At 43.3% G+C, this 22946-nt stretch overlaps 1 protein-coding gene across 4 annotated transcripts in view; it reads left to right on the forward strand.

Moving 5' to 3' along the window:
• Nucleotides 1-530: 530 nt before the first annotated feature.
• The window catches only part of NCKIPSD (NCK interacting protein with SH3 domain), a 94225-nt gene continuing 71809 nt past the window's right edge, over nucleotides 531-22946 (forward strand). For 2 of the 4 annotated variants that reach the window (XM_035106417.3, XM_088662323.1), the window contains exon 1: nucleotides 531-855. In XM_035106417.3, the coding sequence (XP_034962308.2) occupies nucleotides 685-855 (171 nt within the window). In that variant the 5' untranslated portion in view covers nucleotides 531-684. The remainder of the gene's footprint in view (nucleotides 856-22946) is intronic. The other 2 variants (XM_088662321.1, XM_088662322.1) reach the window with 2 other exon arrangements.

Here is a 22946-nt window from a genome sequence, read left to right on the forward strand (position 1 = left end):
TTTGTTGTTGTGATTGTATGCTTTTAATAGAATATCTATCTACCTATGTTTGTTTTTTAATGAGTGGGTTTTTTTGGCAGTTAAAAAAACACCCTGTAAGTCACATTGAGACCCAAAGAGCGAAAAATGAGGGTGCACACACAAATATATATAAAACCACACTATGGTTTTATATTTGCTGTAAGCCACTCAGCCAGGCTGGGGAACCGCAGCCAGATGGGTGGGGTAGAAATAATAGAATTCTTATTCTTATTCTACTGCTACTATTTCTAATAAGAATAAGAATAAGAAAAATACAGCGTGAGAGCATTTTAGTACAGTATAGAGGGGCGCTGGAGACGTTCCCCCAAGGCGGGGCGAGGAACAACTTGACCCAGGAGCAGCCGCCGCTTGAGGCGCTGTTGCTCTTTCCGCTCGCGGCCGCGCTTCCCGCCTCCCTCATAGAGCAGCAGCCCAGCAGGTGGCGCCGCAGCCCCGCGAGCCCGGCAGGGGGCGTGGCTGCGCGCTGACATCGCCGGCGAGGGTGACGCAGCCCGGGGCGGGGGCGGAGCCTGGGGAGTCGTGTTTTGCATCAGGAGCCGGCGGAGGAGGCGGCGCCGCTGGCACTCTTGACCGGAGGGTCCCCTTCGGGTCCGCTGCCCTGTAGTGTTTCTCCCCACCCCCCGCCCCACCTTCGCGGCCGCCATGTACCGGGCCCTGTACGGCTTCCGCTCGGCCGAGCCCAGCTCCCTGGCCTTCGGCGCCGGAGAGACCTTCCTGCTGCTGGAGCGGAGCAACCAGCACTGGTGGCTGGTGACCCGGGCGGGCTCCGGGGAGACGGGCTACGTGCCGGCCTCTTACCTGCAGCGCCTACAGGTCAGGCGGGGGGCGGCGGTGGCAGGGGGGCGAGGGAGGCGGCGGGGACGGTTGCCTCGAGGGGGGCGCGGCGGGACTCCGACCCCTTCCTCCTCCTGCTCCCCGTCTGCCCTGTGTGGGGGGTGGGCCCTGGGCCCGTGCCCCCCTCTTCCAGGTGTGCAAAGCACACGCACGCAGCTGGTCCTGGGCGTTTTTCCAGTCGCAGCCCATAACTTCGAGGGAAGGAGGCCAGCCCGGATTTGCCTCGCGCGTTGCTCGTGTTTACGACTGCTTCGCTCTCCCGCGCGCACCTTTCTGTCGATGCGCAGGTCCATGGGGGAGGATGGTGCACCGGGCCAGGGCTTCCCAGACTCCCAGTGCCGCCTCTGCAGCCTGTGTGCAGCTCCGGGCACTGAAGAAGCACTTCGGGACTGTGGAAGGAAGGGGCGGAAGCGCCCCCCACCTTTGCTGCCTTTAGAGAGCTGCTGGGCACCCGGTGAGAATGGTGCGAGCACCTTCCCCTGGAAAGTTAGGCGGCGCTGGCCTCTCGGGTTCGTGGGGCTCGGCGACGCAGTGCCGCTTTGAGTTGTGTCAAGTGGCGCAGGGCCTGCTCCTACGGTAGGAGATGGGCTGCTTGGCATGTCTCACATGGTGTGTTGACAGGGTAGGGGTCAAATGACAAGACTCGTGAGACTTGAAGGTGACTGGGCTAGAGAGAGTGTCTCCTTGCTAAAGGAAGCCTTACTTTGCAGTGCTTCCTAGTAGTGACTGTGTCACTTAGCACCTCTCCATTTTAGGTCTTCTTCAAAGCTCATTTGTGGATGTTTGTCCTTGGTTTGTCCCTCAGTGGCCTGGTATTGCTCTTGCGATGCACTTTAATTGACCGTGATTTCTTATAGTTGGGCCGGGCAAATGGTTAAAAATAAAAAAGAATATTTTGCAAAGAGCGCTTTGCAATCTTACATCAGTATCTGCTCTAGTGTGCCCAAAAGGGGGGGGGCATTTCGCGTTATTTCCAAATATCACTATGGGAGATGGAAACAGATGGGGATAGGTACATAGGGAGAATGAAAATATGCAGTCTTGCTCCAGTAGTAAGGAAGAGAAACTGGTGCAGCATGAAAGATGGGACAGGCATCCCCAAACTTCGGCCCTACAGATGTTTTGGACTACAATTCCCATCTTCCCCAACCACTGGGTATCATGGGAGTTGTAGGCCAAAACATGTCGAGGGCCGCAGTTTGGGGATGCCTGGGATAGTATATCACATGTGGTGCACCCTAAGATGCTTAGCCTACACCTGCGTCTCATTGCCCAAGGGATGTGATACATGCATTTGGTCCTTGCTTTCACACCAGGAACTCAAGCTCTAATGTGGGCACGTTCAAGGGTGAGTTGAATACAACCCAAGGTATTCATGGTATGCTGTATTCAGAAACAGATCATTGGTGGTGGTGGGGAGCTAACGCACACTCCTTCCAGTTACAGGTAGGTAGCCGTGTTGGTCTGAGTCGAAGCAAAATAAAAAAATTTCCTTCAGTAGCACCTTAAAGACCAACTAAGTTTTTATTTTGGTATGAGCTTTCGTGTGCATGCACACTTCTTCAGATACACCTTCCCTTTATCTCAAGTGTTTGCAAATCCAATGACCCATCTTTCACACCTGATCTCCATGTGCAGAATATATAGTTCATTGGAGCTCGAGTGTATTGACGTGGATGAAATGTGAAGGCATTTGTAATGCTGAAAAGGAAAAGGAAAAGCTATGTGGCAGTTACTCCAAAGGGAGTCCGTGTTGGATGATAGCCATTACAAAGGATTCAGAGCTCGACTAATGCATGTATTTCTTGATGTTTTTGTATACATTGTGTTGTTTTATTTGTGTGTGTGGCTTTCTGTGTCTACTGAGAATACTGTGACTCCCTGAATGCAGAGGAGAGCAGCAGTGGTTGCAAACCTCCCTCTAATGTGGATTATAATAGAGAGAGGCTAATAACAGGCCTGTCCAACTACTGATGAAGGGGCCAGACGGCTAAGCCTGAGCAAATGTTGTAACAATAGTGGCAGTAATTATAGCCAAGTCAGACATGTTAGCAATTATGGAAAGTGAAAGAACAGATTGCTTCAGCCCAAATAGGAATCAGAGTGATGAGTGATAACACCCCCCTCTCTAGTGTGAGGGTGTATTTAGTGGAGAATTCCTAGGGATAGCATAAACATTGAAATGTGAATTTGCTTTGAAATAAACACAGCTTGGCTTAAAGCATTTTGTTCTAATGCTAGAAACTTGAACTTGTGCCTGAAGCAGCTGCATAAAGAAACCATGTTTTGTGCTTAATAGTTATAATTTACTTAAGAGTCAAACTAGAGGTGATGTTTATCACATAGTTTACTCTTGCATCGTTGATTCCCTTCCCCATATTTGGGGTGGGGGTAGCCTCTTTTGGAACCCAGGTGGCGCTGTGGGTTAAACCACAGAGTCTAGGGCTTGCTGATCAGAAGGTCGGCAGTTCGAATCCCTGCAACGGGGTGAGCTCCCGTTGCTCAGTCCCAGCTCCTGCCAACTTAGCAGTTCGAAAGCACATCAAAGTGCAAGTAGATAAATAGGTACCGCTCTGGCGGGAAGGTAAACGACGTTTCCGTGCACTGCTCTGGTTCTCCAGAAGCAGCTGTGCCATGCTGGCCACATGACCCGGAAGCTGTCTGTGGACAAACGCTGGCTCCCTCGGCCAATAACGCGAGATGAGCGGCGCAACCCCAGAGTCGGACATGACTGGACCTGATGGTCAGGGGCCCCTTTACCTTTAGCCTCTTTTGGAACAGGCATGGAAGAAGGGGATCATAAGTCTAAACCCAACCACTGTCCTAACCTCCCTCACACTTGCCGTTTGCAGTGGGAGAAACACTCCCCTCTATCAAGGATGGGAGCATGCAACATACTTCATTGTAATATTTTAATGCACATACGAAGCTTCCAAATTTTTGAAAATGCAAAAATCCCCCAGTTCCCTCCCCCCCAAAATCCCACAGCACGTGTACAAGGCCCTATAATGTTCAGAACACACTTGTGTTTTAATATAGGCAATTAGTGTGCAAATTTTAAAGAAATTGTGTTTTAAAACAGGTCCATGACTCATCAGAAGCACTGGCCTTTGTGCTGTTCAGGTTTCCCTACGTTTCAGTTGCTTATTTTCGAAAAGGCCTCTTTTGCTTCAGTATCTGCCTGTCTGCCAAGAGAAAAACGGAGCCAGTGTAAGGATGGTGAAGCCTTGCCTCTTCCTATTGGTGGCCTTGCCACATCCTGCCAACACACCCCTCTATGGGCTGGATAAAGTGGATATGTAGGGTTGGAGCTGATGCAAGTCAGCCCTATCTGCTGTCCCATGCTCCTTGTTTACATTGATGTGGACCTAGAACTTGTAAGTCATTAGAACTTGTAAGTCATATTAAGTCATGCCCCTTACTTCACGGGTAGCATTTTATATTATGTTGTGGGAAGAGCTCTGAAGTAAATGGGACAACCATGACCGGTTATGGGAAGTTGTGCTCCCATAATAAAATATTTTTCGGCAACTGCCTTATAATGGATATTGGTCTGGAGCCTGTCATTAATTTAATGTCCTGTCGGAATGTACCTGAAACATTTGTTTTTTCAACCTTGCCTGATGCATGATGATAGGAGTGTGTGCAAGAAAGTGTGCGTACATGTGTAGGGAGTGAATTAAATTCAAAACAGTAGACTCCACACCGACCTCTGCAAACAGCTCGATGCCAGAATTCCAGTTTTGTATCAAAAAACTGTGAAAGGATCAGACTGCATTGGGGGTGCGGTCTTCATGGATGATGTTGTGAGGGTGGGAGAGAACAGTATTGTTTTTTGTTTTTGTTTTTTTAATAACCAGATTCAGCCAAACAGGAGTAGGGCATTTTGAAATAGCTTTAGCAGTTTTAGAAATAACTGCACAAATAAAAGTTGTATGTGGTGCCTTCCATAGGGAGATGATGAGTTCCCTGGGGAGACGTAAACTCCTCTCTGCCCTTGCGTAGCATGAAGCCAAATGCCAGCCTATCCCCTGTCTATGCATGCAATAAGAAAGGGTGCTCCAAAACTTCATTTTCACATTTGAGGATCAGTGTCTCAAAATTGTATTTAGTAAGCATTTTCTTCTTCCACCACCTTAAAATGCATTTTTGAGTCCACCTTTTGCCATATTTTTGTCTGCATACAGAAGAAAAATAACTAATGGACTAACTCATCCCTTTTGGTTTAAGAATACCCCGTATTGGTTTTTTTAAGAGGATTTGCTTTTTAAGCAATCCAGAGAAGTGAACTCCCAACTGATGAGTTACGCTTTCGGTGATTAGTTTCTCTCCAGGTGAAATTGCCAGCATCTATAGCACATACCGGTACTATGCTTTTCATAACACACTATTTTATCTTTTGTTGTGCTCATGCACCAGAAACCTAACTCTTTGGGTTGTTCAGTAACTTGCTGTTAATTTAGTTGCGACTTGATTTCCATACCAGCCTAAAGACAAATTTCTCCCATGAGTTCATTCTGGCAGGTGCTTACAGTGGAGTTTAGCTAGCCTAATCATAGCATCCTTTATTGTAGAATAATTAGCCACTGATTTCAAGGATTTGCTAAGTTATCCATCTATTGATTTCCAATCAAAACAAGGTTTATTTATTTTTAATTGCTGTAGCATAGCTAGGCCTAGTGAGCCCAAGGCTTCAATTGCTAGGAGACAGTGCTCTGGTTGTTTACAGTGACCCAAGCAGGAGGTTTCCAGTGTCTCGATCACTGTAGAATGGTAACCTCTGTCACAAATATTTTTGAGCTGCTTTCTAATTTTCAGTGTACGTCTATTGCTTCCAGTTGGGTGGTGATGCAAGTGTTGATGCATCGAAGATGCCAATAATAATATTTGGAAATAACCAAATCTTTTATAGAAAACCCGTGTACAAAAGAGTAGCTTAAGTGTTCAAGAGCTGTCTGTTCTTGAGTCTCATTTAATAAGTGCATTGATGCTAATTAGCAAGATGCTTAAAGGTAATTCATGTTGCCACGCTCGCTGCAAGAACATTGCATCCAATGATAAGTGACAGTGTGTTGAGACGAGAGGGGGGGTGTGGTGCCAGTGAGGATCACTGTTGCAAAAAGTAACCCAGCAGCAAACTTCATTAATAATGCAGTCAGGTTCCAGGTAAACTCCACATGCTGCAAGAACTACAGTCAGCGGAAGAAAACCTCCCTCAGCTGATGGAACTTCCCAGTGGGAGTTATGAACTGATATCACAGCATGGCAATTGAAATAATGTAATTTAAAGTGGGATCTCTGGCTTAAATTAAGGCATTACACCTGTTAATGCCACCTGCACGTTTCCTTTGAGTTCCTCCTTCACATCTTGGCTTCAAGGGGCAAGATGCACAACCAGCTTTGTTTTAGAAAACGTTCTGCCAGGCCATGTGTGTTTTCTCCAGCTTAGTGGTGTGTTGAGCTATTTTTTGTTCTGTGGAACCACAGAATTTATAGTGCTTCAGTGCAAAACGGGGCACTGCTAGGGTTTTACTGTTGACCTGGTTGCAAAGAGCAGCTTGAGAATTTGAGGGTGAAACCTAGAACACCGAAGGGTGGTTGATTTCAGCTGCAAGTGCATACTTGGTGAGGTTTAGTACCCTGTGAACCTAATGATCCCTGTCCCTACAGGTTACCTGGAACAGATGTCCACATCCGTCTTTTCTCTTGCCTTATCCCAGGCATCCCCAATCTTCGGCCCTCCAGATGTTTTGGACTACAATTCCCATCTTCCCCGACCATTGGTCCTCTTAGCTAGGGATCATGGGAGCTGTAGGCCAAAACATCTGGAGGGCCGCAGTTTGGGGATGCCTGCCTTATCCTCTACCATCTTTCTCTTCAGTAAGAAATGCCAAATTAATTCATGCAAGAGCCCAATTAAGTTTTACTTTGGTAAATGGTTTTTCTCATGTTCAGGATCTGTCACAACATATTTGAGACGGAAGAAGCTAGCAGTCATCCTGGGCTTCCATTTTTGCCTTCTCCTTGAAATTGTGGCTTGAGTCACCTTGAGCTCGTTTCCTGACTGTGTGCCTATTATATTCATTGTAATTTTGAACACAGATGTGGAAAGGGACATAGTGGTAAATGAAAGGTCATTTTAAACCAGCCTTGCTTCTAGGAAATGTGTTTAAATTCATGATGCAGATTTTAAGTTCTTGGGCACAGAATTTGTGTTTGAATTTGCACCCATAGCATTTTTCCTTGCATAAGGGACGACGACAGCAGCTTCCAGGAAGTTGTGTCAACACCACAAAGATCTCGTAAACTACTTCTTACTCAGCTACAATGATACTGGGAGAGTTTAATGTAAACAAGCCTTTAGTGTCTAGAGTTTTGGATACAGGATTTCAGGTCGGCTACACTGTAGGGAACAATGACTCTGAACAGGTGCTACAGCTGAGAGGTATGAGAAGCACACCTGACAGCATCATCTGGTTAATTGCTTGGAGTTACTTGAGAGTCCCCAGTAAGTGCTGCCAATAGTTTAATGCAAAGCAGATGTTGTGGTAGGAAAACCAGCCTATGAACTTCACAGTGTCTGACTAAACAGGAGGATGCCAGTTGTTGGAAGATCTCAAGAGTGATACTTAAATAGGTTGCGAACAGCAAAAAAAGTGTGGTGGCTACAATAGAAGCTTTCATATGAGGCAGAACATAATTTATTGTAGATAGAAGAGTGAAGTTTTATATGAAGTAATAAAAAAAATCAATTTAAAAGCTTCCTCAGGAGAAAGGGATTTATTCTGTGTGTCAAGGAAGTGAATAGTTGCTGAATAGGAAAGAAAGCCCAATGTAACAAATGAGGGCCTTATGGTTAGGTTAAACAGCCCATACATTATCTTAATAGTAAAACATGTAATCACTTAATGGGAATCTGGATCTCTTCCAAGTTTCAGCTTTTAGACCATAAGGGTTTGGATTGCACCATAGCTGTATAGGATCTTTTTCATCAAAGATGAAAGTGAGAACAATTTTGCCTCTATCGCTGCTGTTGAAATCATTACCAAAATAATAACAATTTATTATCTGTTACTGTAGGACTGTTGTCTTCTGTCTCTGAGAGTAAGATGAGGAAAAGACTGGCTCAGCTGTCATCGTAGCCTGTTTATTCAGTTGCGGGAAATGGTCTGTGAAATATTAATCTGTTTTGAAACCCTCATATGTGCAAGCAGGCGCATGGGTAACCAGTTGCAGCACAGCTACATGGGTAGAGCTCATCATGAGCACGAGCAGCTCATCAGGCAGGTTGGATGGATTCCAGCCATGCCGGTGCAATTCCAGCAAAAAAAAAGGGGGGGGGGTTGCATTGACATGACTAATGCATACGAACCATGTAGAGAGCTTCTCTCACATATGATTCGCTATATGTAACTGCTCCCTTGTTGTGGCTTTATTTAAGAGCATTTGTAACCAGCTTAATATCACAAGAAATCAAAGTGGCATACAAAGCTCAGAATATAGAACAGTATAAAACCACGCATCCCACATCATTGCAATAATGGATAAAACACAAGTCACAATTGTCAGGTACAAGGGTCCAGCTTCAGCAAGCAAATGCAGTGGTCAGGGAAAGCGTGGGAAAAGAAATATGCCCTTTAAAGGTCTGTAGAACACAGCAGAAGTATGGCAGAAGGAATAGCATTTCAAAATGCAAGGGCACAATTGCCCATAGGACTTGTTGCTCCAAATAAGATCTCAGATGATCAAAGTGATCTATCTATGGGCAGGCAGTCTTTCAGGTACCATGGCCTGAAGTTGTTTAGGGCTGTATATGTCAACAGCAAGGCAGTCATGGAGCAATGGATGAATCGGATCTGCCTTTTGAGCACTGTGGATTTTCATTGTGGCAGGTTAATACAGACTTTTATTTCATGTCAAACTCTGAGCATTCCACGCAGCTGATTATAGAAAGGGTCTTTAAAGGATGAGTGGTGAGGATAGAGCAATGAGAACACAGCAGATGAGTCAGGGCAGGAGGTTAAGGGTAATGGCCAACAGAAGAAGCAGTGCAGGAGTGGGGAACCTCCAGTTCACAGGCCAGACTTAACCTGCCAGGAAACCTCACCCGCCTGCCCTACACCTGAAATCATGTGTGCGGCAGGTAACTGTGGGGCTGCTTAGTTGCTCCTTGGCTGGAGCAGGGTTCCTTTGTTGGAATGTGCCCTGCTCAGCAAGGAGAGGCAGTGAATATTCTGTTGCAACTGTGTCTGGGAGCTGTGCCCTCCCAGTTGTTCTTTGGCAGCAGGGCTTGTAGTTGTCACTCTTTAAATTCAGTGCTGAATGCATCTCTTCCACACCCCATTGCTTTTGGCAGGGATCGGGTCCACCTTAAGCCAGGTGATTGGCAGGTGGACAGACCCCACCCACTTGTCAGAGGTAGCCCACAGAGGATTGGCCTCCTGGACAAAAGTGGTTTCTCCTTCTAGGCATTGAGGAAGTGCACAAGTCCAAGAAAATACAAGCAATTCTGCTTAGGTGGCTTCCTGCCTTCAGTGAGTTCTCATTGGAACAGCCTGTGTTCACGTGCTCAGGCTGGTTTGCTGCTTGAACGCTGCTTCCGGTCTTTAGCGTTGTATCCTTCCTTGTTTGAATTGTGTCCTTCCCCCAACAGTATTGACCAAGTTCAAGGGTTAACCTTGCACTAAGCTTATCCATGATTAATGCTACCAGAGTCCCCTCTGTAAGCAGAGATCGAAACCAAGGTTTGCAAACCATGGTTAAAAGGGAACCTATTTAGCCTAAAGCATGGCACTGTAAGTCTTGGACTGTAATCCTGTACCTGTGTAACTCAGAGTACATTTGACCTTTATTGGACTGACCTCTGAGTGGAAGTGGACAGGATTGCACTGCACACTGAGAATGCAACTACAAAATGCTAGCCATGGGACTGTGTGCTCCCTGCCCCAATCCATTTCTCCTTGCTCCTGTGGCTAGATTTCTACAGTTGTATTCTCAGTGTGCTAAACGTGAATTTGCAATGAAATGGTGTGGAAGGTCTACTGTTGCTTTTGATTGGACACTTCTTCCAGGCTGGGAATAGGATTTTTAATTGCCTAGGTTCACTCTCTAGTGTGATTAATACTGGGTTATTTTAATCCATGTACAATGGATTTAATACTCCCTCTCTCAGTGGACTAGAGGATTTTTGTGACAAAGGAGGTACCACTGCAATGCCAATTTTAAAAAGGAGCTGTTCTCCTAGTTTATTAGTCTAATTTCGAGTCTTCTCTTTAGAGAAAACAAAGGCATTGCCCATGGATTATAGCAAGTTTTGTAGCTTCTTCCTTGCTCTGATCTCCCTGCCTTAATCAAAGCCTCTGAGGATCAAGCTCAGTTCTGACAGCTCTATTATGCTGGCAGTTAAAACCTTTGTTGCCTTACAGTGCTAAAGAGGGCAAAAATAACTACCTTAGTGGCTGTGGCTAAAATTGCAAAGGCAGGCATTTAACCGTCTTAGATCAGGTGAAGCTGAGTAAGACCAGGTGGTGTTCCTTCCTCCTCTGAGGCTACAAGAGCTATGTGCAGAATTGGCTTGATGTCCTGCTGCACAAACTTGCTCATACTTACTCGGGAGTAAATTCCACCATGTTCTGTGGGCTTGCTCCCAGGTCCATGTGCGTAGGATTGGAACTCCAATGTAGCAAATACTTAAAGATTTTCTTTGATAAGCTTCTTTATCAGTTTCTGCAGAGTTCTCTAAATGTCAGATTTAGTGATCATCACTGAATCTCAGTGCTATATTTTGTTTCTTATTATTGAGCCATAGGAACAGCACCACGGCTAAGGCATCTTGTTTGTCCAGCATTTACAAAGTCTGAAAATCCTATTTTTTTCTAAAACTGAAGGTGGTTTGTCCTTTCAGTACGTGTATAAGATTTGTCATGGGCATCTGCTTCTTAAGGGGTGTAGGTGGGCAGTGTGTGTGTGTGTGTGTGTGTGTGTGTGAGAGAGAGAGAGAGAGAGAGAGAGAGAGAGAGAACGAGAGCAGTGCTTTGTGTTTACATGTGGGAGGAGGGAAAGGGGTCGCTGCTGTATGCGTGAGAGAAGGTGTTGGGAGTGAGGTGCTGCATGTGTATGTCATTTGGTCAGGTCTATTTCCCGTTGAAAAATGTGTATGTGTCTTCTACATACCATATTCTCTCTTTCTCTTTCTCTCTTACTCTTACTCTTACTATATACTTTGTCTTGTGACTTCAGTTGTAGCCTCTGGGTTGACTCATTCCTTGAGCCATTGAGATTCCTGCCATAGATTTACTTGATCCGCAGTCTGTGATAATAATGGGCTACATTCCAAAGTTGTTATAAACTACTCGGTCTCTGCATTGGCCTCCCCCCCCCCTTTGGGCCGATGCACAATACTGCCTTGCAAAATTGTATGCCTAATATACTTCTGGACCAAATGAAAAACAATGGGCATAGCAAAGAGGCAAGGTGGGGGAATAATTAAAATGGCCTACATTTTACAGTGCTGATGTAAAGTGATTTCAACACATAAAGGTGCAGTATATAAGTGTTATAAAGCCACAGAGATGTTAAATATTGCCACTTTAGAGGTGGCTCATGTGATTCTGTGAATTGTTTTCAAAAGCAAGAAATTGTAGCATCAAAAAACCTCTAGTTTTAAGACTTCAGACGCTTACAGATTCACACATGTACAAAAAATCACGGAAATTTCAAGTTAAAGGAAGAACCTTAAGTTGTATGTCATGCAAGCAGCAAGTACTCCATATGTACACTCATTCCTGTTCTGTGCACACCTACAACTACTTTCCTTTGTCTTTCAGCCCCCATCCTCTTTTTCTGCTTAGGGGGAACTACTGGTACTTGCTCTCTCAGCTCTAATGTCCCAATCCAGATTAGCTCTGATGACTGCTCTTATTTGGCAAAATTTGAAAAGATGGAAGATTCAATCACAGATCTGTGGTCTCTCTTACTTTGGTATTTAAGATATAATACAGGCTTTATTCAATGGTGTTTCTGCACAGCTGTTCCATGCTTGGAAATATTTAATATTGACATTTGTTGTTGTTGTTGTTTAGTCATTTAGTCGTGTCTGACTCTTCGTGACCCCATGGACCAGAGCACGCCAGGCACTCCTGTCTTGCACAACCTCCCGCAGTTTGGTCAAACTCATGTTCGTAGCTTCGAGAACACTGTCCAACCATCTCATCCTCTGTCCCCTTCTCCTTGTGCCCTCCATCTTTCCCAGCATCAGGGTCTTTTCCAGGGAGTCTTCTCTTCTCATGAGGTGGCCAAAGTATTGGAGCCTCAGCTTCAGGATCTGTCCTTCCAGTGAGCATTGACATATTATATATAGCTAAAAAAATAGCTAGGTGTAGCCTTGGTCTCCTGTTACTAGGATGATAAAAGCAGCAGCTTAAACAGGAGGAAGCTCTTCTGAAAGTGACAGCCCTTTGTCATATTATGTTTTACAAAAGAATAGCTTATTCAGAAAGACTAAACAAATGGAGAAGCAATGCAGAAAATGCATAACCTGGGTTATTGGTAAGTTTTCAATTCCTTACAGTTAAAAGTAACAATATAAAATGTAGTAGCAAATGTTGAAAAGATGTCGACGGAAAGTCTAACAGTTGGGCTGGCAGGGTTGGGAAAGGAGATACGAACAGAGGAGCTAAAATATTCTAGGCCAGAATAGCTGAGGCTCCCTTTCTCCCTGTCTTCATACAAGAATAACCTGGCATGCAATGAATCGAGAGTAAATTCTCTGCCAACAAGCAGTCTGTGAAATTCACACCCACAGCATACTGCTGAGGATATATATAGGAATAACACTGCTGCTTTAATAAAATTGTGAAGATAAGCATTTGTTTTTGTGTTCCAGAGTGCCTGCCACAAGGTTTTCAAGCAAGCCAAAGTTCCTCTAAATATCTACCACACTTGCTCTTGAACTGCAGAATTGGGATATTTGGGGGTGCTTAAGAAGACCCTTGATGCATCAGATCAAAGACTTATCTGGTCCAGCATCCTGTTGTCAAAAATTGTCAGCCAGGTGCTGCTTTGGAGTTCATATGAAGGGTATTCGGCCCCCTAGCAACTGAGAGAGATACTGTATCTGAACCTGAATGTTTTATTGACTCATCTTGGCTGATACCTGTTGATAGTTCTGTTCTCCATGAATTTTTCTGAAGCACAGGATCTGATTGTTAGGCCAGTTCTTCACCTCCTCCACTCCATGGACCAGCTTTGACACAGCCACCCATCTGTCAATTCTCTGACATCAGGCATCCTGCTTTCCTTTGCCCACACAGTTTGAAATCAGAGCATGATACTTTGCAGGCACTGGTGATCAGCTGATTTTCAGCATCTTCAAAGCCCTGCGCCTTTGCAAGCAATGTCATGATCATTGACACTTAAGAGGCGGCACAGGGCTTTGCAACCCTCTGCAGCCAGATGACCTGCTGTGCCTTTGCATGTGGCATTTATTGCAGTGGTTGTACATGGCTGTTGCCCCACATTTCTGAGCAGTAGATGCATTTCCACTTGATGGTTCCCTGCCTCTGGAGTTGTTGCCAGAGTTTCTCTGCTGTTTCAGACAGGGTGCCTCCGTTCATCCAGAAACGCTTGATGCACAAACTGCTCCCACCAATGACTGCCACTGGGAGAGACCTACTACAACTGCAGTAGTGTCTTAATTGCAGGCAAGGGTGAGCACAACATCCCTATGACTTGCAGATCCTGTCTTCTTCCTACAGATCACAGGGCTAGCCCTACAATGGTTAGAAAGGTTGCCCTGAATTACCAATTATTTCATCCTCTGCCACCTTAGGAAACTACAGATACATAGTGTATCAACTGATTGTGGAATAGGGGTACCACAAGCAATACCTTGATGTAAAATTGCAGCGCAATACCACTTGGAGTCGTATTTAACAATTTCCCTATCGTGCAATTCTGTTCATAAACCAAATAAAGTAAAAGAAATGTGTGCATGCAAACGCAGGTGAATTGGTACCTTTGCCTGCTGAGTCAGACCGAGAGCCCATCTAGTCTAGCCTCCTGTGTCCAGCAGGGACTGGCTAGATTCTTCCAAAAAAAGCCCCAAGCAGCACTTGAAAAGTAACCGCCCTCCTCTGTTTGCCCTCCAGCTTATTGGGATTCAGAGCTATACTGTCTGAGCCTGGAACTTCCCTCTATGCTTTGGCAGCCCTAAGAATTCAAGGAAAACCTAATAATCTTGGTAGTTTATTGCCGTGGTGATGTTTTAGTCTGAACTTGTTGATATATTTGGCTATTATGCTGTTAATTGTTTTTAGTTTTTTCCGGGGGCATTGAAATGGTTTTTTTGGGGGGGGGAGTTTGTATTTTTGAAATGTTGTATTTTGAAATAAGGGTGCTGTGGTGGTTGTAATGGTCTGGCTAAAAGCAATAAAAAAGTATTAACCACAACAAACCAGAATGGAGGGGGCATTATTTCATTCTGCCTGTCAGAATAGCAAAGATACTTCAGTTGGAATTTTATTTGAAATTATATTGATCAGTTGCTATAGTTAGCTTCCACTAATTACTGTAGCTGTACAGTATTTTTTATTGGAAATCCCATTTTTGCAACACTCATAATAATTAAAGATTATTAGCTAATGATTTTTGGACCTTTTAAGTGTGAATATGGATAGACTGTGCTCATTTCTGGCAGTTTGAGCAGAAATAAATTGAATCCTTGGAATTGAATAAAATTGACCACTATGCATGGATTCCGAAGTGTGAGTGACGTTGGCAATCCATTGTTGGCAATCCAGTGACTGTGCAATCCATTGTTCACACATTCTATCAGGCGACGCCTCTGCACAAATAACTCTTCACTTATTTAGACAGCATAGCACTGGAGCATGCTAGGGATGTGTAAACCTCTTTACAGAATTTGCTGTGATGTCATCTAGTGTTGCCCTGATCACACAAGTTGACCTCTCCTTTAAGCAGTTGTTGTAGAAGATTCCTTTTGAAACAGGTTTCAACCCAGTCTAGATTTGTGGGGCTGGGTTAGAAGCACTCTAGATTCACTTGAAACATTTTATCTTTAAAGGTTATGCTCAGGAAAAGGTTATTTTAAGTCTGTAGCATAGGCCACCATACATGGTGCTGATTGGCTGGCATGCTATGATGTCACCAAGAACACCCACCCTCACATTCAGAACAGCTTTGCACTTTATAACTTCTATATAATGAGGGCATAAATGTGCATGCAGATGAAACAGGCAGATCATGGGGAGCATGTGGAGAAGAGTAAAAGTCAGCTTGATGGTGTGCAAGTCTCATTGAAATTGCAAAGGAAGGATGAAGCCAAGCTTATCTATGCCTAACGGTCATGCTGTGAATTCTTTTTATATTGGGCTCTGTCTTCAACCAGAGGAGTAAAGTCCACCTTGTGAGTTTTGGAATGCTACACGTTTCCAAGACACCTTTCCAAGTGTCTGCACATTTGAAAGATGTGTTCATGCTAGCAGTCTGGTTTACTGCTATAATTACCCCTGGAAGTGGCTCTGCCCTGCAGATTTACCCTTTTCCAGTAGTAGATGGGTGTTAAATTATCACAAAAAGCACCTAGCAGGAATTTCAACCATGCTGGGGATACATGTTAGAAAACAATTAAAGGGTTTCTGGATAGATAGAAAGTTCTGCATTTGCATTTTCTGGGCACATGTACTTGAAAAGTATGTGTTGCGTTTTTTTAAGATTGGAAGCTGAAAGTCTTCTCTTTATGCAAGGCAATATGAATAGGACTTCTATTGATATTGGGGAGGGGAATAAAGACAGATTCGGTGCACATGGCAGAGGCAGTACAGACCACTCAGAAATGTGCTTTTACTGCTGAAGTTAATGTTAGGTTAGTCTACTGATGTTTGAAGAGGTAAGTGTGAATGTGTCTAATTTTCAATTTGGGCTCTCCTAGAGGTCTTCAGAGTATTTGACGGATGCATCTTAGTATCTTATTTTAGAAAAATAAAAATTCAATAATGCTTCTTTTCCTCGTGAGATTGGGAATTAATGTCTGCGAAACCATGATATGCTCAATTGGAATGGAAAGCACTAAAGAGAAACACAGTTGCCATTGGTACAAATTGAAATGATTAGCATTTGCTGACATGTTGTATAACAGCAGAGGTAATTGAGCTGTACTAGAAGAAAAATGCCTGTGAGAAATAGGGTTGCCCTAAGGAGAGGCTGAGATGTAGGATACTCTGGCTCTGAGCACAGGACATGCTGCATAGTGCCCTAGTTGCAGCTATGGCTATTATCATGCCCCTTGAGGCATCCAGCCATTTTGCTTGCTTCCAAGTAGGCATTCATTCCGTTCAGCAGATGTAAGCGGAGAAGATCTCTCTCTTAATCCTTTACAGGAGCAATATTCAGGGTACTGCTTCCCACCTTAGCTTGAGGGATCCCTGGAAAGAGCAAGGCTCTTAAATGCTCTCTGTTAATAGGATTTTGCCAGTGGTCATCAGATCCACCCATCCTGCAGTAGGTGCCTCAAACAGGAAATAGTTCTCCCCTTTAAACAGTCTACTGACAGTGCCCATCTTACATCCTCTCTTGAAGCCAGTCACTCTTCAAGCATGTAATCTGTCACCCTTTCAAGTCTTGCATAGGTGCCATATACATTTGGCAGGAATTAAAAAAAAAACACATTCACCGTTCTATTTCGCTTCCTAGCATCTCTCATTAAACAATCCCTCATAGCAGGGCCTGGAAAAAACCTTTATCTGGAAAAACAAAACAAAACATTACTGGGTTGGACAGGGCATTACTGGGTTGGACATTACTGGGTTGGACCATGGATCAGACTCTCCATATCAAGCCACATCATCAGCATGTGTTTCCTTGGCTGCATGTTTTGTCTCAAGCTACAAAGGTACGGGGATATATGTGTGTGTTGGGGTATATACTGTGTGTGTTGAAGCATAAGTGTTGATGCATGGCTTGTGCTCAAACCCATGTCCAAATCATGGATGCTATGGAACGTATTGGAAGGATGCTTCATTATTGCATATACATAGTTAACCTCTATGCACAGTTAAAATGAAGGAATGGCCATGCCCACAGGATTAACGTCAAATAAATTTATGTTAAGGTTGTTCTTCTAGGGAAGGAGGAAAGGGGCCCTGTAAAGACTTGGTGGGATAGTTGGTGGGATAGTTGGAGTTGTATCTAGCTAAATCTTTGGATGCATGGAACAACATCCACAAGAAAAACAGAATTTTGCTTCTGCCCTTTGGAGCAGATTTGGGGGTGGAAAGTTCTGTTGCACTCATGGAAGGGATTCTTGTGCACTCATGGAAGGGATTCTGTGCACAGTGATCTATTTGGATCCAACCCAGATCCTCTGAACACAACCTCCATGTGTGTAGTAGAATGATGGGAGTAACAGCAGAGGCTTGGTTAGAAATCTAGGCCCTTAAAAAGCACTGATAAGTAAGTAGAGATCATTTTTGCAAGCATCTGTATTTGGCAGTGGCTATTCTGACCTTGCTGATAAAGAGATCCTTCCTTTATAGGGTGTGTCAGTGTCTCAGACCTGGGCAAACACTTAGGCCTCTGTTTCTGTTACAGAGATCAATCTTTTCTCTTCCTCTTTTGGTAGAGTTTCAGTGTAAATAAAAATAAACAGAATTTTAATAATGTCTTGGCACAGTTCCCAGTGAACAATTTAAGCTTCATTCTGTCTCTAGCTAAGATTATGTTTTCAGCAACTGAGCTGTCAGGAAGCTAGTAAAAGGATAAATCCTGAAGGAGTTTTGAAAATTAAATACAAAATAGCCCTGATACACAACCATAGTATCAGTCTTCCAAAAAACAAACAAACTCCTTTCGTTCTCTAAACTTAAACACTGACACGAGTGGTCAACAGTAACCCAAATTACATAGCCACCAAGTTGTGAAGGATCCACAGTGTGCAAAGTATTAAATAGGTAATTATATTATTCTGTGATTCCGGAGAGGCTTAAATTGCATCCTTTCTTCATTACTATAGCAATTACAGTTGTATAATTTGCTTTGCCACCAGATGCATTTTGAATAAATCGTTGCAAATGCCAAGCAACCATTGGGAGCCCCCTTGATCCTAACAAACGCATACCAAACCCAAGAGCTTTTCTTTCTGATATATATGATTAGGTTGTATGTTTGTGAAGCGTGTTAGTGCCAGCGAAGGCATCTTCAGAACTAGCTTGCTACATTGCTGTGGAAAGTGCAGCATCTTGCACAACACCATGTTAAACATATTTTAACTCCGCTCACGAACAAATGCAGTAAAGCAACAAAATAAATCTGCCTGATAGGTGACAAACTAGATTCCTTCTTAAAATGCTGATAATCTATAAAAACGAAACACTCTTCTAATCCATTGTTGCTGCTGAAATAAAACGGAGTGCTTCATTGTAAGTCAGAGAGGAGACTTAAACACTACCAAGAAAACACATGTGTTTTCCCCTGCTAGAGATGGTTGCCATCTGTCTGTTTTTGCTTTTGTTCTAGCTGTGGGTTGAATCAAGTCTGGAGTCATTTAAGCGTTTAAGAGTTGAAGTTAGTATGATGCAGGCATCATTTTCAGTGGTAAATGCACTCGGCTCACTCCCCCCCCCCTTTTAAAAAATGCATTCCAAAGGTGACCCTGGAATGACCGAACATGCCAGGAACAGTTTGGTATCTTCAATGTGTGTGAACTGTTACGTTATCTTCGCTTATAACGGATCTGTTAGCTTTCCTTTTGATTCTCATGGTATGGTGCAATGTGTTTCCATTTCTATATGTGCTAACACATATATTTAGAAAATGATAGTTTAAACTCAACAAGAGTCTTGCTGGATCAGGCCAAAGGGGCCATTTATCCAGTCTCCTGTTCTTACAGCGGCCAGTCAAATGTAAGCAGGACTTCTCCTGCAACGGCCCACACTGCGCTTGTGATTCTCAGCAAGTGGTGTTCAGAAGCATACTGCCTCCCACAGTGGAGTTGGTACACAGCCTTTATGATTAGTAGCCGTTGATAGGCTTATCCAACATGAATCTGCCTTAAGCCCTTTAAAGGCCAGTCAGTTTTGTAGAAGGCAGCAGCACCACTGGGAATTGCTATTGCACCCAGGTAGTTTCCTTTCAGTGCTAGGAAAGGAAACCACTTAAGTTTACATAATAATAATAATTATTATTAATAATAATAATAATAATAATAATAATAATAATATTTATGGCCCACACATCTGGCTGGGTTTCCCCAGCCACTCTGGGCGACTTACGGCACATATAAAAACATAGTAAAACATCAAACATTAAAAACTTCCTGATGCAGGGCTTCCTTCAGATGTTTTCTAGACATTCTGTAGTTCTTTATCTCCTTGACATCCTAAGGGAGGGCATTCCACAGGGAGGGTGCCACTACTGAGAAGGCTCTCTGCCTGGTTCCCTGTAACTTTGCTTCTTGCAGTGAGGGCAACAAGACACATGTGGACAGAAATGCCCATGCTGTTATGCCATTGTGGTGTTTCCTTATGAGTCAAACTACTCCAGTTTCTTCTTCTGTAGCCTAGCTAATGTTCTTGCCTTTCCCCCGACTCCCATTTATGGCTTGCACAGTAATATCATGAGTACATGAGTACATAGAGGCTGAGTACTCTGATGTTTTATTGGAGGTTAATTTTAAAAGATTGAGCTTTTGCAAGCAAACACCATGTACACACCTGATGTCTATGTTACCTGGGCGCATAACCTTACATGTTCTCGTTTACTAAGTAGTTTCGTTTCTGAATTGTAAGTGATGGTGACCTTACAAGCACATAATGCATTAGTTGCATTTTTCTAAGTGATCCCCAGTTGAAATCACACATGAAGAAACATGGATTGACTCCCCTCCATGGAAAGAATTAAGTGTTCTGCCATCAGAAATGGTGGACTCTTATGATTATGTCAAAACAAAATTAAAAAATGCTTCCAGTAGCACCTTAGAGACCAACTACGTTTGTCATAGGTATGAACTTTCGTGTGCATGCACACTTCTTCAGATCTTCAGATCTTATTTGTGTACTTACTGGAGAGTTGCACAGTTATATCTCTGACATTATGCCATTCTTAAATAACATACTGTATACTCTGTGGATATATTCATTTTGACAAAACCATTTATCCTATCAGATGTATGTGAAGGCCGATCACACATGAAATAGCTGTATTCTAGACATTTTTCTAGTACTTCACACCAATTTCCTCCTGTTCTCCCCTTGTGTTAGCAGAGATCCATTTAATGAGCAGTATTCGAGAAGGTTATAGCCTTTCCTCCTGCATTATAGAAACCTAGGTGGTGTTCCTTATAAAATATAATGCTAGACATAATAAAGGATGAATGCTTTTGGAGGTAACAGCTATGTGAGTAGTAGAAATGTATTACGGTACTTACAGTAATGACATAAATATTCATTCTTTCCTTAGCCTGTTGTTCACTGCTGTATTTATTCGCCCAGATTTTAGTGTGATGTTAAAATGCTGCTAACCCTTTTCTTTGTTCTTTGGATATTTAATACATTTATTTATTGGTTGAAGCATAATTGGATCGGTTCTTTTTAAAGCAATGTACAAGAGCTTGCCCTAAAGTGAAGAGAATGCAGACTACACAACATAAAGTCTATTTAAAGGCTGAAAGGCAGAACTTTAAATTGCAGCTGAGAAATTTTGAAGGAAGCTGTTTACATCTCACCACTATGCTAATCTATTGGGAAATATGATAGACAGCCTTGCTTTTTCTACCCAAGTTAACAGGCTCCCACTTGGTATCGGCTGTGGAATTGTTGCAAACACTTTAACTGCTTGTAACTCTTAATGCATATTGTGTTTTTTGAGAGTAGACAACAAATGGCAAGTGAATAGCACATATTAGAAAATGGCGCTTGCAAAATGTGTTCTGAATTAACAGTGAGCCATAGGAACTTGCTGACACTTATCTGACTCATAAAAAAAATTACTTACTTGGAAATGTTTCTCTCTGGTGGCTTAGCTATCTGGGCAGCCCAGATATCTATATTTGAATTTCATATTGTACCTCACCTTTTTGAAGGCTTAGTTTAGGCTACAGTAAATTTAAACTGCTTGAATATGAAAACTCATTATACCATCCAAATAAAATGTACCTTAGTTGTCTGGGCAGCCCAGGACCTCCATACTCACTGCCCAGGCTTGCGCCCCATGGAAACCACTTCGGTGCTGCCAATGCAGCGGTTTGACTTCACTCCCAGAGGCGCACTCCATTGTCTCTTGAGACTGACAGGGACTCAAGGCGGCTTACAGATAAAATAAGAACAGCTAAAAACATAGCAGGAAATAAGCATGCAACAGTTATAGTAGGCCACCAGCCTGATTTTCCCCTGGCTATTTTTAGGGCAATAAATGTGCAGTTGATAACTCCATTTTGTGTAGCATTCTAGGTCTTTCTCCGATGAAATATTTCATTGCGGTGAAATTTAGGGTTTCTCTTGGGTAGTGTGTATGTTGCAGTTATGAGTATTGTGTGGAACATGTAAAAGCACCCTATTGCATGGACCCTGTGATAAGCAACACAGCTTTACTTCCCTAATTACCTAAAACACTTTGGAAACTTTTTAATTTTATCGCTTTTTCCTTGAAGGTTTAACAACTTTTGCTATACAGTAAGTGCACAGCTTATGCAGGGGTTGTAACGTTCCAGGGATCTCACCTAAAGCAAAAATTGCATATAGTCTGTACTCATTGGGTTAAATGGTGGGTGGGATTGCCAAAGCCATTTCCCCCAGAAGCCTACTTCCTTTCTGCCCCCCTAAAAAGAATGGCAACGCACATAAAGCTGAATGAACACAAGTTAAATGCGTGTAAGTTGCAGGCTTATTGTATGGCTCATCTGTACCTAACTTAAAAACAAAATATAAACAGGAACAGACACACCCACCCACAGCCCTTAACTGTAGAGATGCTTCACTCTTTTGTGAAACCTGTGTATGGAACGTGTTGTCTTTCATTTGGAGACTACCCTCACTTGTCACGAGGGTAACTGAGCATTGTCCATTTTGCTTCTGCTAGTAATAGTTATTATTTGTTAAAGAGGGCAGGTGAAATTTGGCCACAACCCATTTCATGGTTGCTATGAGACTTGTAAAAACATTTGCATTCTACCTGTTGCTTTTTGCATAGCATGCATTTCGCTGGTAAATCAGGGGGCTACTTGGGCTCTACATGTGCGAGGGCACTTGAAAAGCAATTATGTCCATAGCTCCTTTTACCTCACCATATCATAGCAAGACTAGACCTTTAATGGGAATGCCAGCCACGTCAGCCAGAAACATTCTTGGAGCAATCAGAAATCAATTGGATTCTGTAAGCCTGCACAAGTAGAACATCTTAATGGCTCCTACGCCACTGCAAAGGGGATTAGCTACTTCCAATCTAAACTACACCAGGAAGCAGTCTATCCATGCCCATGGGGTTATTAAAGCACACTAATTTCAGACCATCACCCTCCAGCCCTGTTGAAAATACTAGATCCAGAGCCTGTCCTGCAAAATGTTGGACCAGTGATGTTTTGAGACAGCATTGTGGTTGTTATAGTAGCAATGAAGCTCTGAGCTGGTCCTCCCAAGGCAGGCCCAACATGGATGTTAAAATCCACAGGGCAGCTGTGTGTCAGTTATCCCAACACTGCAGCTCAAACTAGGAGATTGATGGGCAATGGGATGGTTTTTATAACAACAGAGTTTATGTGTATTACCTATATATTGTGACAAATGTTTATACGTGTAGATTAAAATGGTGGGTGGGGGATGATGCGTGTGAGTCTACCAGTGTTTTTGTAAAAGACAACATGAGGGGATTCTAGCCTCTCCATACAAACAGAATCCTATGCATGGGAAAGTATAATATTCCACGCTGAGTGATAATGGTGAGTTTCCTCCACGTAGATGAATGCGGTGCTATATTGATACCTGAAATCTTTTACCATGTACAAGCCCCGCTCCAAAAAACCCACAAACCCCATATGAAAGTGACTTTTCTGTACATTCCTT

The sequence above is a fragment of the Zootoca vivipara genome, chromosome 2 (genome assembly GCF_965207765.1).
Source record: "Zootoca vivipara chromosome 2, rZooViv2.hap1.1, whole genome shotgun sequence".
NCBI lineage: Eukaryota > Metazoa > Chordata > Lepidosauria > Squamata > Lacertidae > Zootoca > Zootoca vivipara.